The 15139-nt window shown below is 42.8% G+C and overlaps 1 protein-coding gene across 2 annotated transcripts in view; it reads left to right on the top strand.

Annotated features, from left to right (window-relative positions):
- The window catches only part of LOC129696206 (protein FAM135B-like), a 408722-nt gene that overhangs the window by 313885 nt on the left and 79698 nt on the right, over nucleotides 1-15139 (top strand). For both annotated transcript variants that reach the window (XM_055633862.1, XM_055633863.1), the window contains one exon: nucleotides 3639-3793. In XM_055633862.1, coding sequence (XP_055489837.1) covers nucleotides 3639-3793 — 155 coding nt within the window. The remainder of the gene's footprint in view (nucleotides 1-3638; nucleotides 3794-15139) is intronic.

Here is a 15139-nt window from a genome sequence, read left to right as displayed (position 1 = left end):
AAACACACCTGAGCAATTACAAATGCTTATGAAGCCATGTATCCCAAACATTATGGTGCCCTGACATAGGGGAACTGTGCATAAACCCAGCTGGAATTTTTACATGGTGAAACCAAAATGTATAAAAATACTCATTAATAAAATCTGACAAGGTGCACGTTAACCATATGTGATTTTTTTCTATTACAAATCCCAAATTGTGGAGTACAGAGGCATTTGAATAAATGATGGGTATTTGTCCCAAACATTATGGAGGGTACTGTAGGACAATGAAATGGCAACACTTGGCTGCAAAGAGAGGAAGATTTGTTGTTGATCATGCCTTGTGATTAAAAAATAAACTGGTTCAAAAAGGAGAGCTCGGCCCATTCAGCCTCACAACATGAAAGACTAAAATACAACGATTGTTATCCTTAAGGTCTCAGCAGTGTTAAAACTACTTACTCTACAGAACACTTTTTGATCAGAAGACTGCTGATGAATGCAGTAAATCCATCTTTAGGTAGATTTCACTACCTTCTACATGGATTATGGATCATCACCTTGTACATGAATTATGAATCAACATACAGGATTAATGGTCAGCTGTGGCTGGCACCAAAACCTTCATAAAGACAGGGACAAAGCTTTCCTTGTGTAAACCAGTTGGTTGGTGTGCAGCAGGTTAATGCACAGGATGTGATGGAAGGAACAGCAAATCCTGGTTTACACCAAAGATAGACACAAAACGCTGGAGGAACTCAGCAGGTCAGGCAGCATCTCTGGGCAAAAGGAATAGGTGACGCTTTGGTTTGAGACCCTTCTTCAGACTGAGAGTCAGCGGAGAGGGGAAACTAGAGGTATGAAAAATCTCTTTCATACGTCAGCTGTTCCTTCTCTCCAGAGATGCTGCCTGGCCCGCATTCCTCCAGCATTTTGTGACTATCTGCAGGTTGATGCACTTTGGGTACAATGTTCCTCTACTGTAATGTTCAGCAGCATGTGGAAGCTCAAGCAGTAATGCCCAACTGAATAGACCTTACATTGGGATGGCCTTTTAGGAGATCAGATGGGTCCAGGGCCAGGCTATGTGAGGGTGGAGTCAGAGAAGGGAGAGGCCTGTGGTGGGGGTTGGTGATAAGTTCAGGGATCAGAAGGTGAATTATCTGACCAGAATCGGTAAGGGGTTACCAGGCCAGAATAGGTGATGTAGATCCTGTGGATAAACTTGGTGACAGACCAAGCATCAGAAGAAGGATCGGGTAACAAGATTGATAGTGGGGTCAAGTGGCAAGATGGTCGATAGTTCTGCCCAGGGACCGGACGATGTGCCAGCTGTTTGGTTATGAAGTCTAACTTGGGATCACAAGGACGGTCAGAGCAATAACTTGGTAAGAGAAGTCAGGTCATTAGGTTAGTGAGAGATCAGTCCAGCAGAGGTTTGCTGAAGATTCAGATTCAGATTCAATTTTAATTGTCATTGTCAGTGTACAGTACAGAGACAATGAAATGCATTTAGCATCTCCCTTGAAGAGCGACATAGCAAACGATTTGAATAAAAAATAATAAGTGTCCGGGGGGGGGGGGGGGGGTGGTGATTGGCAGTCACCGAGGTACGTTGTTGAGTAGAGTGACAGCCGCCGGAAAGAAGCTGTTCCTCGACCTGCTGGTTCGGCAATGGAGAGACCTGTAGCGCCTCCCGGATGGTAGGAGGGTAAACAGTCCATGGTTGGGGTGAGAGCAGTCCTTGGCGATGCTGAGCGCCCTCCGCAGACAGCGCTTGCTTTGGACAGACTCAATGGAGGGGAGCGTGGAACCGGTGATGCGTTGGGCATTAGGGATCGGAGGAGGTACAGTTGGTTGTTGCTGTTGTAGTGTTTTTGTGTTTACGATCAGTTATCATTGGCAGGATTAAGCAATGTTTCTCAAATCAAAAGAGGGTTGAGATCACTACAGATGTAGAGATGTTGTGGGCAGCAAAAAAGTAAGTGTATTATTTGCATGGGTCGAACCCGGGAAGAGTCCACGACACGAGACACCACTGACACAAGCCCAACAAGCATTACAGAAGCCAAAGCCTGCATGTGCCATTCGTGTGATAAACACCTGAAGAAAATTGCAGACTTTGTACAACTTGCATGAAGTTCGCTCTTCTCTTTTTCCTCTCACTTTTCATTGAATTTGAATAGCATAGTTCACCAAAATCTGCCATCCAGTTTCTAGGCACGATGATTGTGCAGAATTATGCATAATTACAGAGAGACAGAGTAAACTTGCACGTAATTTATGTAGCAGTTCTCCCTACCTCTGAAATCATGCAATTGCAGTTATATGTGGGCAATCCTTTCACCTGCTTGGGCACAGCACATGCTCACTAATGTTGGGTAAAAAAGTTTACCTGTGAGACATTTTGAGGATGATGATCCAAAGGGTGGTGAATCTGCAGATGGGATTTTTAAAGCAGATGTTGAGAGATTCTTGTTTAGGAAGGGTGTCAAAGGTTATGAGGCAAAGGCAGGAGAATGAGGTTGAGAGGGAAAGATAGATCAGTCTTGATCGAATAGGAGAGTAGACTCGATGGGCCGAATGGCTAATTCTTCTCTAGTAACGTATGAACTTTTGTTTGAAATATATATCTTGACATAGACACAGCAAAATAAATCACCTAACGTTCGCGTATTGCTATAGGATATTTTACATCTAAGTAGATGGGATATCTGACTTTCACACAGAAAATGCATATCTGATGTTGGAACGCTTTCTCAATATTTGCACTGATGTGCCAGTCTAGTTTATGTGCTGAGGTTCTAGAGTGGAGTTTGAAATCACAGGTGAGAAGGCTATTACTCAGGCAAAGTTGCCTGCTCACGGCAGCCTTTAATGTGCTCCCTCTCTGGTGATGGATGAGGAATGAAAATCAGGAAGCGTGTTGATAATACGTGAAAATGGAGACAGAGGAGGAAATTATTGAGGCCTTTAAGTTTGTTCTGCTATTCTCTGAGATATTGGCTGACCGTGTCCTTAGTCATCAGACCCAGTTTAGCCTTGTATTTCTTAACTATGAAAGAATAACTGCCTGCCCAGTGTCACTGTGTGAAATTGGCTTCACGAGAAGAACTGCAGCAGGTCAAGGCAGTGGCTCAACTTCTCAGGTTCATCTAAGGATAAGCAATGAATGCTGGCCTTGTCAGTAAAAGCCTATCAAGAAAAAAAACCCTTAGGTTAATGGAAAATTAGTCTCAGATTTAAAATTAACAAATTACATATCATCAATGAAAATGTGTAGAAAAATGTTCCAAGACTCCACAAATCATGTTAACCTGCTCTGTTTCACCTTTGGGAGTGATTTTATCATCAAGGGCACCTCTCCGAAGTTAATATTTGTATTTGAATTTTCTTATTGCCAATGGGTAAAGAGAATTGCCATCAATTATCTTTTGCAGTAATTTAAACCTGCATTTATTTGTATGTTGATAGGAATCGGGCAAATGTTGTGGTTCCTATGAGAAATTCATTGTTGAGAGCTTGAGATTAATGTGAAATCTGTCCCTTGCAAGCAGTCCAGAGTCAAGCCAATCGCCATATCTTGAAACCTGCCGATACCCCATTTTAAGCGTTTGTATTTGTAAGCACACTAAAACATTTTTTTACACTTATAGAATCCAAAGTCATAGTCAGATTGCAGCAGCTATCAGAAATTCATCCTACCTCACCAGCATGCCCCCATTGCCAATCGAGTGCCTGGACATAGATGGAGACTGGAGTAATCTTCCTATTATATTTGAAGACAGATATGAAGAATCGATTTCCAAAGGTTTGTCATGTTTTCTTTATTTAATCCAATGACCCAATAATTCTTAATTCACTGTATGAGATTATGACACGAAAATTGGTGATTAACGCATTTCTTAATCTTTCTACACTTCATGTACCTTGTGTATTATGCATCCAGTGGACTAGCGGCAAGATTGTTAACAGTATTGATAACAGAAAGATCTTGGGGTCAAGCCAATAACTTTCTGAAAGTACAACAAGAGTAGGCAGAGTGGATAAAAAAAGGTATATGGTATGCTTGCCTACAATAGTCAGGGCAACTGGTATAAGACCCAGGAAGTGAAAATGCGGCTATATAAGTCTTTGGTCAGGCCATATTTGCAGGATTTCATGCCGTTCTGGTCACCCGATTAGGACATGGAGGTTTTGAAGAAGGCACACAATAGATTTACAGTATCTGCCTATCAAAAAACCCACATCACCTGTATCCAACTATTACTTGCCAGGCTTTGTTCTGCCCCTCCTGTCTCCCCTCCAGGGCCGCAAGAAATTGTAGCAAATTGTGGACGCAGCCCAGGCCATCACATAAACTAACCTCCCTTCCATTGACTCCATTTATAACTCACACTGCCTCGGCAAGGCCAGCAGCATAATCAAGGACGAGTCGTACCCTGGCCACTCCCTCTTCTCCCCTTTCCATTCAAGCAAATGGTATAGAAGTGTGAAAACGCACACCTCCAGATTCAGGGACAGTTTCTTCCCAGGTGTTATCAGCAATTGAATCATCCTACCACAACCAGAAAGTAGTGCTGAACTACTATCTACCTCTTTGATGACCCTTGCACTATCCTTGATTGGACTTTGCTGGCTTTAACTTGCATTAAACATTATTCCCTTATCATGTATCTATACACTGTAAATGGATCAATTATAATTATGTATTATCTTTCTGCTGATTGTTTCACATGCAACAAAAGCTTTTCACTGTATCTCGGCACATGTGACAATAAACTAAGCTGAACTTCCACCTTTCCTTCCCATCCCCAACAGTGTCCACCCCAACCACCCCAATCAGTCTGAAGAAGGGTCCTGAGCTGAAACATCAGCAATCCATGTTCTCCAGACCCGCTAAGTTATTCAAGAACTTTGCGTCTTTTTTTTGTAAACCCACATTTACAGTTCCTTGTATCCCTTTACCTGAATGTTATCTGGATTAGGGGGTTTTAACTAGAAAGAGAGATCAGACACACTTGGATTATCCTCTCTAGAGCACCGTGGCTGAAGGGGGACCTGACAGAAGTGTATAAAGTTATGAGGCATAGAGAGGGTGATAGTCAGAACCATTTTATCAAGGGTGGAAATGTCAATGACTGGAAAGCACAGCTATTTGGTGAAAGGGGAAAAGTTTAAAGGAGATGTGTGGGGCAGGTTTTCTTTTTTACACAGAGGGTTATTGTTGCCGGGAACGCACTGCCAGGATTAATGGTGGGTGTAGATATGACAGCGGAATTTGAGAGGCATTTAGATAAGCACATGGATGGACATGGAATGGAGGGATATGGATCATGTGCAGGTAGATGAGATTAGTTAACGTTGATGCCATCTCTTCAGCATAAACATTGTGGGCTGAAGAGCTTGTTTCTGTTCTGTTCTGTTGTATTTTTTATCCAGCAGTGTCTGGCAGTCCAAATTTGAATTTATCTATAAAGTACTGTACCCGGCTGAAACAATGTCGAAGAAGGGTCTCAACCGGAAACATCACCTATTCCTTCGCTCCATAGACGCTGAGTTTCTCCAGTATTTTTGTCTACCTTCTATTTTTCCAGCACCTACAATTCTTTTGTAAACAATATGTGGAAATAATTCTTGTTTTTGCTATAGCAAGTTGTGACAATGGAAATTCCATTAACGTCTGAAAGATATCTAAGATATTAGAAGATTCCAACATCTGCAATTCCTCGTGTCCAGGAAGTTTGTACATTGCACCTTAGAAGCAAATTTAACAGGTCATAGATATAAGGTGAAGAAAAAAATGTAATAGGAATCCGAGGGGTAACAGTTTCACACAAAGGGTGATGGTTGTTGGAACAAGCTGCCAGAGGGGGTAGTTAAGGCAGGGACTATCCTAACATTTAAGAACCAGTTAGACAGGTACATGGATAGGACAGGTTTGGAGGGATATGGACCAAACGTGGGCATGTGGGCTGGTGTGGGCAAGTTGGGCCAAAGGGCCTGTTTCCACACAGTATCACTGTATGGCTCTGTGGCAGGTGAACTGCCAATTATCGGGAATGGAGTATTGTGGTAGTTTTCATTCCTGCTAAAAAAAAAGACACATGGAAGAAACCTACAAGGTTCATTGCAGAAAATCAAGTTTATTTCTCGGCCAGAATTTACTGGTCACTAAAATTGTTTGTTAACAGGGTAATGTCGTATGTTGTGTTATTTGCATTGCTCTGAGGAAAGAAATGAAATTAAATCTCTGTGATTATTACTCCATGTGGAGTCTAATGTTAAATTTAACTTATTTTTGGAAAAGTGAAAAAAAAAACATGCATGACAACGTGTTTGAATTATATGTCCAAGTTCAAAGAGCGGGAACATATTTGCCACTTTAGATACCCAACCTACCCTATCATGACCTAAAAGTCATCCATCAACTGACTTGATTTTATGCAGTGAAGGCGAACTCTTAATCATTGTCCATGCAATCCACTTACAGGGGAGCTTGTTGTTATTGAATTTGAAAGACCATCAATTCTTAACAGTAATATCACCTGGCAAAGTGTTTTGTGTGACAGTGTTCAAGGTGACAATGCAACGCAATTGCAGAGCTTTCAGTTTATAAGTGGATTATTGACTTTTATAAATTTGTAATTATAGAAACACCAAACAACTATCTTAATAATCATTAATTATCTGATCATTGAATTAATTATTAGAAACATTAGCTTGGATGCTGAAGAATCGGTATGGGTAGAACTGAGAAATAGCCAAGGGCAGAAAACGCTTGTTGGAGTGGTGTACAGACCACTAAACAGCAGTAGGGAGGTTGGGGATAGCATCAAGCAGGAAATTAGGGATGCATGCAGCAAAGGTACAGTGGTTATCATGCGTGACGTTAATCTACATATAGAATGGGCCAACCAAGTTGGTTGTAGCGTTGAGGCGGAGGATTTCCTGGAATGTATACGGGATGAGTTTTTAAACCATATATAGGGGAACCGAATAGAGGGCAGGCCATCCTAGACTGGCTTTTGTGTAAAGAGGAAGAATTAGTTAGCGATCTTTCTGTGCAAGGCCCCTTGAGCAACAGTGATCATAATATGGTGGAATTCTGCATTAGGATGGAGAGTGACACGGTTAATTCAGAGACCAGAGTCCTGAAGTTGACTAAAGGAGACTTTGAAGGTATGAGACGGGAATTGGCGAGGATAGACTTGAAAATTATACGTAAAGGGTTGACAGTGGAGATGCAATGGCAAAGATTTACACTTCCTCTTTACACAAAGATTTAAAGACCGCATGGATGAACTCCAGAAATTGTTCATCCCTGTCTGATGAAAAATAAAACTGGGAATGCGGCTCAACCGTGGCTGACGAGGGAAGTCAAGTATAGTGTTAAAGCCAAGGAAGAGGCATATAAATTAGCCAGAATACGTGGCAAACCAGAGGACTGGGAGGAATTTAGAACTCAACACATGAGGACAAAGGGGTTAATTAAGAGGGTGGGAAAGAGCATGAAAGAAAGCTTGCAGGAAACATAAAAACTGACTGCAAAAGTTTCTACACGTATGTAAAAAGGAAAAGATTAGTGAATCCAAATGTAGGTCAGAGACAGGTGAATAGATAATGGGAAACAAAGAAATGGCAGAACAGTTAAACGAGTACTTTGATTCTGTCTTCACAAAGGAAGACACAAATAATCTCCCGGAAATCTATACTCTCTCCTCCTCTCCTCCCCTCCCACCCTCCCCCCCCCCCCCCCCTCCCCTCTCCTCCCCCCCCTCCCCCCCCCCCCCTCCTCTCCCCCTCACCTCTCTCCCCCTCTCCTCCCCCCCTCTCCTCCCCTCTCCCCTCCTCCCCCCCTCCTCCTCCCCCTCTCTCCTCCTCCCCTCCCTCCCCCCCCCCCTCCTCCGCCCCCCACCTCCTCCTCCCCCCTCTCCCTCCCCCCCCTCCCTCCTCCCCCCCTCCCCCCCCCTCCCCCCCCCTCTCCCCCCCCCTCCCTCCTCCCCACCTCCTCCCCCCTCCATCTCCCCCCCACCTCCTCCCCCCTCCTCCCCCCCCTCCTCCCCCTCCTCTCCCCTCTCACTCCCCCCCCGCCATCCCCCCCTCTAAACTCCACTCCACACCCCCTCCCCCTCCCTACTCTCCCCCTCTCCCTCCCCTCTCATCTCACCTCTCTCTCTCTCTCTCTCTCTCCCTCTCTCTCTCTCTCTCTCTCTCTCTCTCTCTCTCTCTCTCTCTCTCTCTCTCTCCCTCTCCTCTCTCTCTCTCTCTCTCTCTCTCTCTCTCTCTCTCTCTCTCCCCCCTCCTCCCCTCTATTAGCGTGAGTGCGGGAGGGGGGGAGGTAGTTAGTGTGTGATGCTGCATGCCGCCTCCCCCCCCACAACTGCACGTTGGGGGAACAGACCCAACGGGTCTGCACTTGGTCTAGTTAACACATAAAATTCTTGGAGGATTGGACAGGGTAGATGCAGGAAAAATGTTCCCCGTGTTGTGGGAGTCCAGAACCAGGGATCACAATTTAAGAATATCCGGTAGGCCATTTAGGACTTAGATGAGGAATAACGTTTTCACCCAGAGAGTTGTGAATCTGTTGAATTCTCTGCCACAGAAGGCAGTGGAGGATGATTCACTGGATGTTTTCAAGAGAGAGTTTTAGCTCTTAAGGCTAAGGGAATCAAGGGGTATTGGGAAATAGCCAGAATGGGTTACTGATTTTGGATGATCAGCCATGACCTCGAATGGCCACACCTATTTTCTATATTTCTATGTTTCATGTCATATAGTCAGCAGTGATTTCTGGCTTCATGAATCATTCCAATTTCAAGTTGTCAGTGAAGTGTTTCAATATCAGGAGGAGAGAGCATATGTGAGTTAGAAATCAGGCTTAATTAAGCAGTAGGTACTGTCATTCAGTTTATTAAAGGATTCATTTTAGTTATTATTTTCCTGACAGACAGCAGTGTATTTGTTTCACAATGTTGTATTTAAAGACACGTCATGGCACACACTAGTGTAATAAAAGGGCATGCAGGCATGTCTTATAACTGCTTGATGCTGAAGTTCCACTATGATGAACTACTGTACCTTAAAATCATTTCATTGTAATCCCTCCAATCTGTTTTCTGGCTGTTTGCAATTCTGTTCTCAGTTATAGTCTTATATTAAACACCTAAAGAAGATGGTTTATGGGGCATTTGATAAAGCAATTAGTTGTAGTGTTCAGGCAGTATCTCTGCAAAGAAGAACAATTAACATCTAAGATACGTAATTCTTCATTTGAACTGGTAAAGGAAGAAACAAGAGACTGCTGATGCTGGATTCTCGACCAAAATAAAAAGTGCTGGAGAAATTCAGCGAGTCACGTAGTGTCCAAGAGATAAATTGGTTACTTAGTACAGGCAGCAGAGAAAGGTGGGGAAGGAGCTATCTGGAACAAAGAGAATTTATCTCAGATTGAGATAGGATGTAGTTAAGGAGTGGTTAAAATCAAATTAAACTTCTTTATATATGTAACATGATGTGTGCACCCAACAGTATTGCGTCTCGTGATAAAGCATGGGGCAAAACTTTGTAAGCTTTAAGGAGCATTTAAATAGAAAAAGGAGAGATGAAGAGATTTATCCTGTACAAAAATGGGACGAAGAAAAGCTCACCCCAATAACCGTCAGAATCTGGAAAAATTAGTTCCATATAATACTGCATGCAATAATGGCCTTCACTAGAATCACGATCAGCCACGATCACAATGAATGGTGATGCTGGCTCGAAGGGCCAAATGGCCTCCTCCTGCACCTATTTTCTATGTTTCTAGAAGGACCACAATAGTTTAAGAGAGGGACATTTCAATAGTTTAATGGTACTTTATTGTTACATGTGCAAAACAGTGAGATTCTTTGTCGAGTCACCAGAGTCTGATCACGCATTAGGTGTTATGGAGCGGCGCCCAATCCTGACAAGCCCCAGGCGGCTGCAGAGCTTCCAGCCATCGCCTTTGGCTGGATTGTTCATCGAACCAATGTCCCTCTCCTCGCCCAATCACCTTTGTGCCCCGGGGCACCTACTGCAGCCAATCTTGAGGGCACTTAAGGTATGATCTAGGTTCACTGTCCTACCAGCCGTGGTCTTCATGACCATGGTCGCTGGCTCCCTCCTCTTTGATTCTCCGGTCTTCAGGGAAGGAGTAGGAGCTGGGCTCAATGTCCCGTGGAGTTACTACAGCTTTTTGTGTCTGCCCACTGGGTCTTTCTGGGCAAGTTCTCGCTTCCACGGTATGGACGCAGCTCGCCATTTGGTGATGGTTTATAAATCCTCGCCTCTTTGGCAGCTCCCAGATCCTGAAAAATGAATGAATCATTTAAAAGTTTTTTCTTCACCAATTATAATTGTCTTTCATGTCTCTCTGTTGAAAAAAAGCCTACCTGTCTGCCTATTTTCCTGTCTCTTTCCTATCTATGAACATATGAATTAGAAGCAGGAGTCAGCCAGGCATAATCTTCCATTTGAAATCATGACTGATCTGATTATCACCCGCTCGTATCAATCTTTCATCAGGTCAATCTCAGGTATCTATCTACCTCCAATCTAAACATATTCCGAGCACTCCTTACACTGCCTTTGAGGAAGAGTTACAAAGACTCTATGCAGGAAAAAGTTTAGTTTGGTTTATTGTCATGTGTACCGAAGTACACGTGTACGAGTGAAAAGTTTTTATTATGTTTTAAACAGTCAGAGGAAAGACAATACATGATTACAATCTATCCATCCACATGATAAAGGGAATAACATGAATATCTATTAGTGCAAGATAAAGTTCAGGAAAGTCCCATCAAAGATCGTTCAAGGGTCTCCTGAAATGGAAGAAATGCCTCATTTCAGACTTAAATGGACTATTTTGTATTTTAAGCATTGACCCATTAAACCAGTAAGCCGTTGCACAAGAGGAAATATCCTTTCCATCCTGTCAAAACCTCTCTGAACGTTATGTTTACATCATATCACTTCTCACTTTCCCAAACTCCAGTGAACACAGACTTTCCTTGTAAAGTAATTGCCTGCTACAGATATTAGTCTAGAATAAACTTGTTTGAAGCCAAATGAAATGGTCAAACCTTTTGCCGAGATTTTTCCGAAGGCACAATCACAAATTGATTATTTATGGTGTGAGAGGCACCAGGACCATAGTTCACTGATATTACAATTATCATTTGTCTCAATCTTTTATTAATTAACCTGTCCATACATTACCTGCTTCGCAGTCATCCAGATATCCCCTTAACCCTTTCAGGTGCGACAGAGGTTCTCTCTAATCTGCCCCCCCAGCACCTCCTAACCCTCATTGACTGCTTTTGGTGCTCCCCCCCCCCCCCCCCCCCCCCCCCCCCCTCTGCTAAGTCTCTGCTACCATTTTCCGAACACGCGCTCGGTCTGCCAGGGCCTACTATATCTCACTGTTGCTGACCAATTTAGCTCCACTTTCCATTCTCATACTGTTTTGGGTCTCCTCCATTACAGAGTGAGGCCACACGAAAACTGCAGGAATAGCACGTCATATTCTGCTTGGGTGGCTTACCACCAATGATATGGACATTGAATTCTGCATTTTTAGAAATTAACCAAAATACCCCCACCTCCCCCTCTATTTTTTCATGCTTTTGTTCGCTGTGCCCCACCTGGCTGCACACCCATATCTCCTGCCCCCTCTTTTCCCTTCCACCAACATCCCTTTGGCCCCACATTTCATGCATCTTCTTTCCATATCTCGCTGCCTTTTGCCTCCTTTTCATTTCTGTCCTTTGTCTACTCATCTGCTAATCTCACCAGTATCCACCTATCACTGCAGGAATAGCAGGCCTGGCTATTGTCCCACCTGCCTTCTAGCTTTCTCCCTCCACAACAATCATCCCGATCCGAAAGGTTTCCAATCCAGGGCCTCCAAAGATGCTGCCTATCCCACTGAGTTACTGCAACACGTTGTTATTTTTGCTCGAGATTCCAGTATCTGCAGTTCCTTGTATCTACCTTATTAAATTGTCTGGAAATACTTTTAAAAAAGTATTATGTGCAACTAATTTTCCGAGATCCCCCCTGTGGAACATTCCTCCTTGAATAATGCAGATTCTCTGGGAAAATTAATTTCTAATACAGATCAATAAAGTAGTTACAAATTTGATTATAGTGAATACTGAAAAGCCTGGAGATGATGTTTCCACTAGTGGGAGAATCTAGGACCAGAGGGCACAGCCTCAGAATAAAAGGACAGATTTTTAGAAAGGAGATGAGGAGGAATTTATTTTGTCAGAAGATGGTAAATCTGGAATTCATTGCCCCAGTTGGTTGTGGAGGCCAATGGACATTTTTAAAGTGGAGATTGACAGGTTCTTGATTAGTAAGGGTGTCAAAGGTTATGGAGAGAAAGCAGGTGAATGGGATTGAGGGAACAATAAATCTGTCATAAGGTCGTAAGTGATACGGGTAGAATTATGCCATTCGGCCCATCACATCTACTGTGCCATTCAATCATGGCTGATCTATCTCTCCATTCTAAACCCATTCTCCTGCCTTCTCCCCATAACTGACACCTGTACAAATCAAAAATTGATCTATCTCTGCCTTAAAAATATCCACTGATTTGGCCTCCAAAGCCTCATGTGGCAAAGAATTCCACAGATTCACCACCCTCTGAATAAAGACATTTCTCCTCATGACCTTCCTAAAATAACGTCCTTTAATTCTGCGGCTATAACCTCTAGTTCTATACTCTCCCACTAGTGGAAACATCCTCTCCACTTCCACTCTATCCAAGCCTTTCACTATTCTGTATGTTTCAATGAGGTCCCCCCTCATTCTTCTAAACTCCAGCGAGTACAGTGCTGACAAATACTCATCACGGGTTAACCTACTAAGTTCTGGGATAATTCTTGCAAACCTCTGGATCCTCTCCAGAGCCAGCACATCCTTTCTCAGATATGGTGCACAGAATTGCTCACAATATGCCAAAAGCGGCCTTACCAGCGCGTACGGAGCCTCAGCATTACATCCCTGTTTTTCTTGAAATACATGCTAGAATTGATGGTATTGAATGATTGAATGGTGGAGTAGACTCAAGGGGCTGAATGGCCTAAGATGACATGAACATTATGATTTACCCCCCACCCCCCTCTTTCTACCTCTGCAATATCTTCCAACCCTGTTATCTCTTCAGGAAAGCTGCAGTCGACCGAATCCAATCTTTTACTTATCCTTGTATAAAATTTCCACCTTTGGTAACTTCAACAGCTAAGATATAAATCTGTTGGATTCTCTTCCTAAATCACTTCATCTCTCGTTCTTCCATTAATGTGCTTCTTAAACCTAACATTTTTGACCCATGCTTTATCTCTTGCCATTATACTTTCTTTTACACATTGGCATTAAGCTCAAAAGGACTCCTATACGGAGCTGTGGATTTGTGTTAAACCTTTGTTTGAAACCTTTAGTATAACTCGAAGTTATTTTTATCATGATCATCCATGAATTTAGTGTTGAGAAAAATAACAAAATAATCATTATCTTCTTCTGCACTGCATACATTTCCAATACATATATGTTTTTTCACATTAAGAAGGCATTTATTGGAAATATATAGAGATGAAAAATGTACAAAAGGGGAATTAATATTTGATTGATATACACACTTAGTTGGTAAATGGAAAATCTGTGAAACAAATTTGAGGTGATTTGCCTTCTGCTGCCATCTAGTGGTGTTGGAGCATATTAGTACACTTGGCCCTTGGATATTCTAAAGAAATGATTATCAGTTGATGTTTACAGCACTGAAGCCACAATTTAGCTCATGTAACAACCAAAAGTAACTCTCACCACTCTGCTGCCTCTTTGGCCATGGATTCATATTTGATCTAAGTATTTAAAAATTACTACCCCATGAATGCTTACAGCATAGCTTTTCTTTTTGATCTTCTAAACTTTAAATAAATGGCTTAGTGCTTACTCAGTGAATAGATGTGCAAGGTGTATGCTTGAATCATGCAGAATAACTTCAGGGACTTATTGCGAACAAAAAGAGAAATACTGGAAGAAGCAAGTCAGTCAAGCAGCATCTGTGGAAAGGAAACCAGTTAATGAGTTTGGTCAGAACTGGTGGAAGGGTGGAAGTGTAGGGTTTGCGTTTCCCTTCACTTCACTTCGGGCCCAACTGCCCAAGTTATTCTCTCCCTTGTCGGAGGGTCAAACGGCCACCACTCCACTCGAGTGGTTTCTAAGAGAGAGAATACAAAAAGGGATTCCCCTAGATTCCAGACCTCGGAATTATGGTGGGATATGATAAAAAGGTTGAATTGACCAGAGTGTGCCGATGAGAGAAAACAGAAACCAAGATGGACTCAAAGCAAGTCTAAAATTTACAGGCTTTATTAAACAATGTTAAATCGAATCTCACCAACACTACATAATACGTGGCTAAACTTATGCTTTAAACTAAGACTATGGATGGAAAACTATCGGGCACGTCGTAAAACTTACTTTACACAATTTTACCCCCCTTTCCCTTTATCTTCTCAACCTCTATCCTATTTCGGGAATTTCACCAGGTCACCGGGATACTCACAGCTAGGTCGATACAGGCCCACGAGCTGTCCAGCAGAGCAGAAAGAGAGAAAGAGTTCTGGCTTGACTCCTGTTTTTATACCTGAGCTTCCTTTGAAACCCCTAGGTGGTCCTCTGGACAAAAGGGTCTTTTGATGATTCCCAGTTTCGATCTTGCATGAACAATAGGCTTCCGATGATAAGGGGTTTGCTGATGTCATGATCCCTCAGCCTGATCGTTATCCCATCGCCTGGATGGGCTCCTATTGTCTCGATGGATGGGTCATCCAAGATGGTGATTGTGCTGGCCTGTTTACCACTTTCTGCCGAGGCTTGGTTCCTTCCTTTGTGTATCCAAGATAATCTCGTTATCTCCGTCTCAACCTTTCCTGTCCAGAAACCAAGATGGACTCAAAGCAAGTGTAAAATTTACAGGCTTTATTAGAAACATAGAAACATAGAAAATAGGTGCAGGAGTAGGCCATTCGGCCGTTCGAGCCTGCACCACCATTCAATATGATAATGGCTGATCATCCAACTCAGTATCCTGTTCCTGCCTTCTCTCCATACACCCTGA

Source organism: Leucoraja erinacea, chromosome 4 (assembly GCF_028641065.1).
Source record: "Leucoraja erinacea ecotype New England chromosome 4, Leri_hhj_1, whole genome shotgun sequence".
Lineage (NCBI taxonomy): Eukaryota > Metazoa > Chordata > Chondrichthyes > Rajiformes > Rajidae > Leucoraja > Leucoraja erinaceus.
The sequence above is the reverse complement of the archived record's forward strand: the minus strand, read 5'-3'. Positions and strand labels throughout refer to the sequence as shown.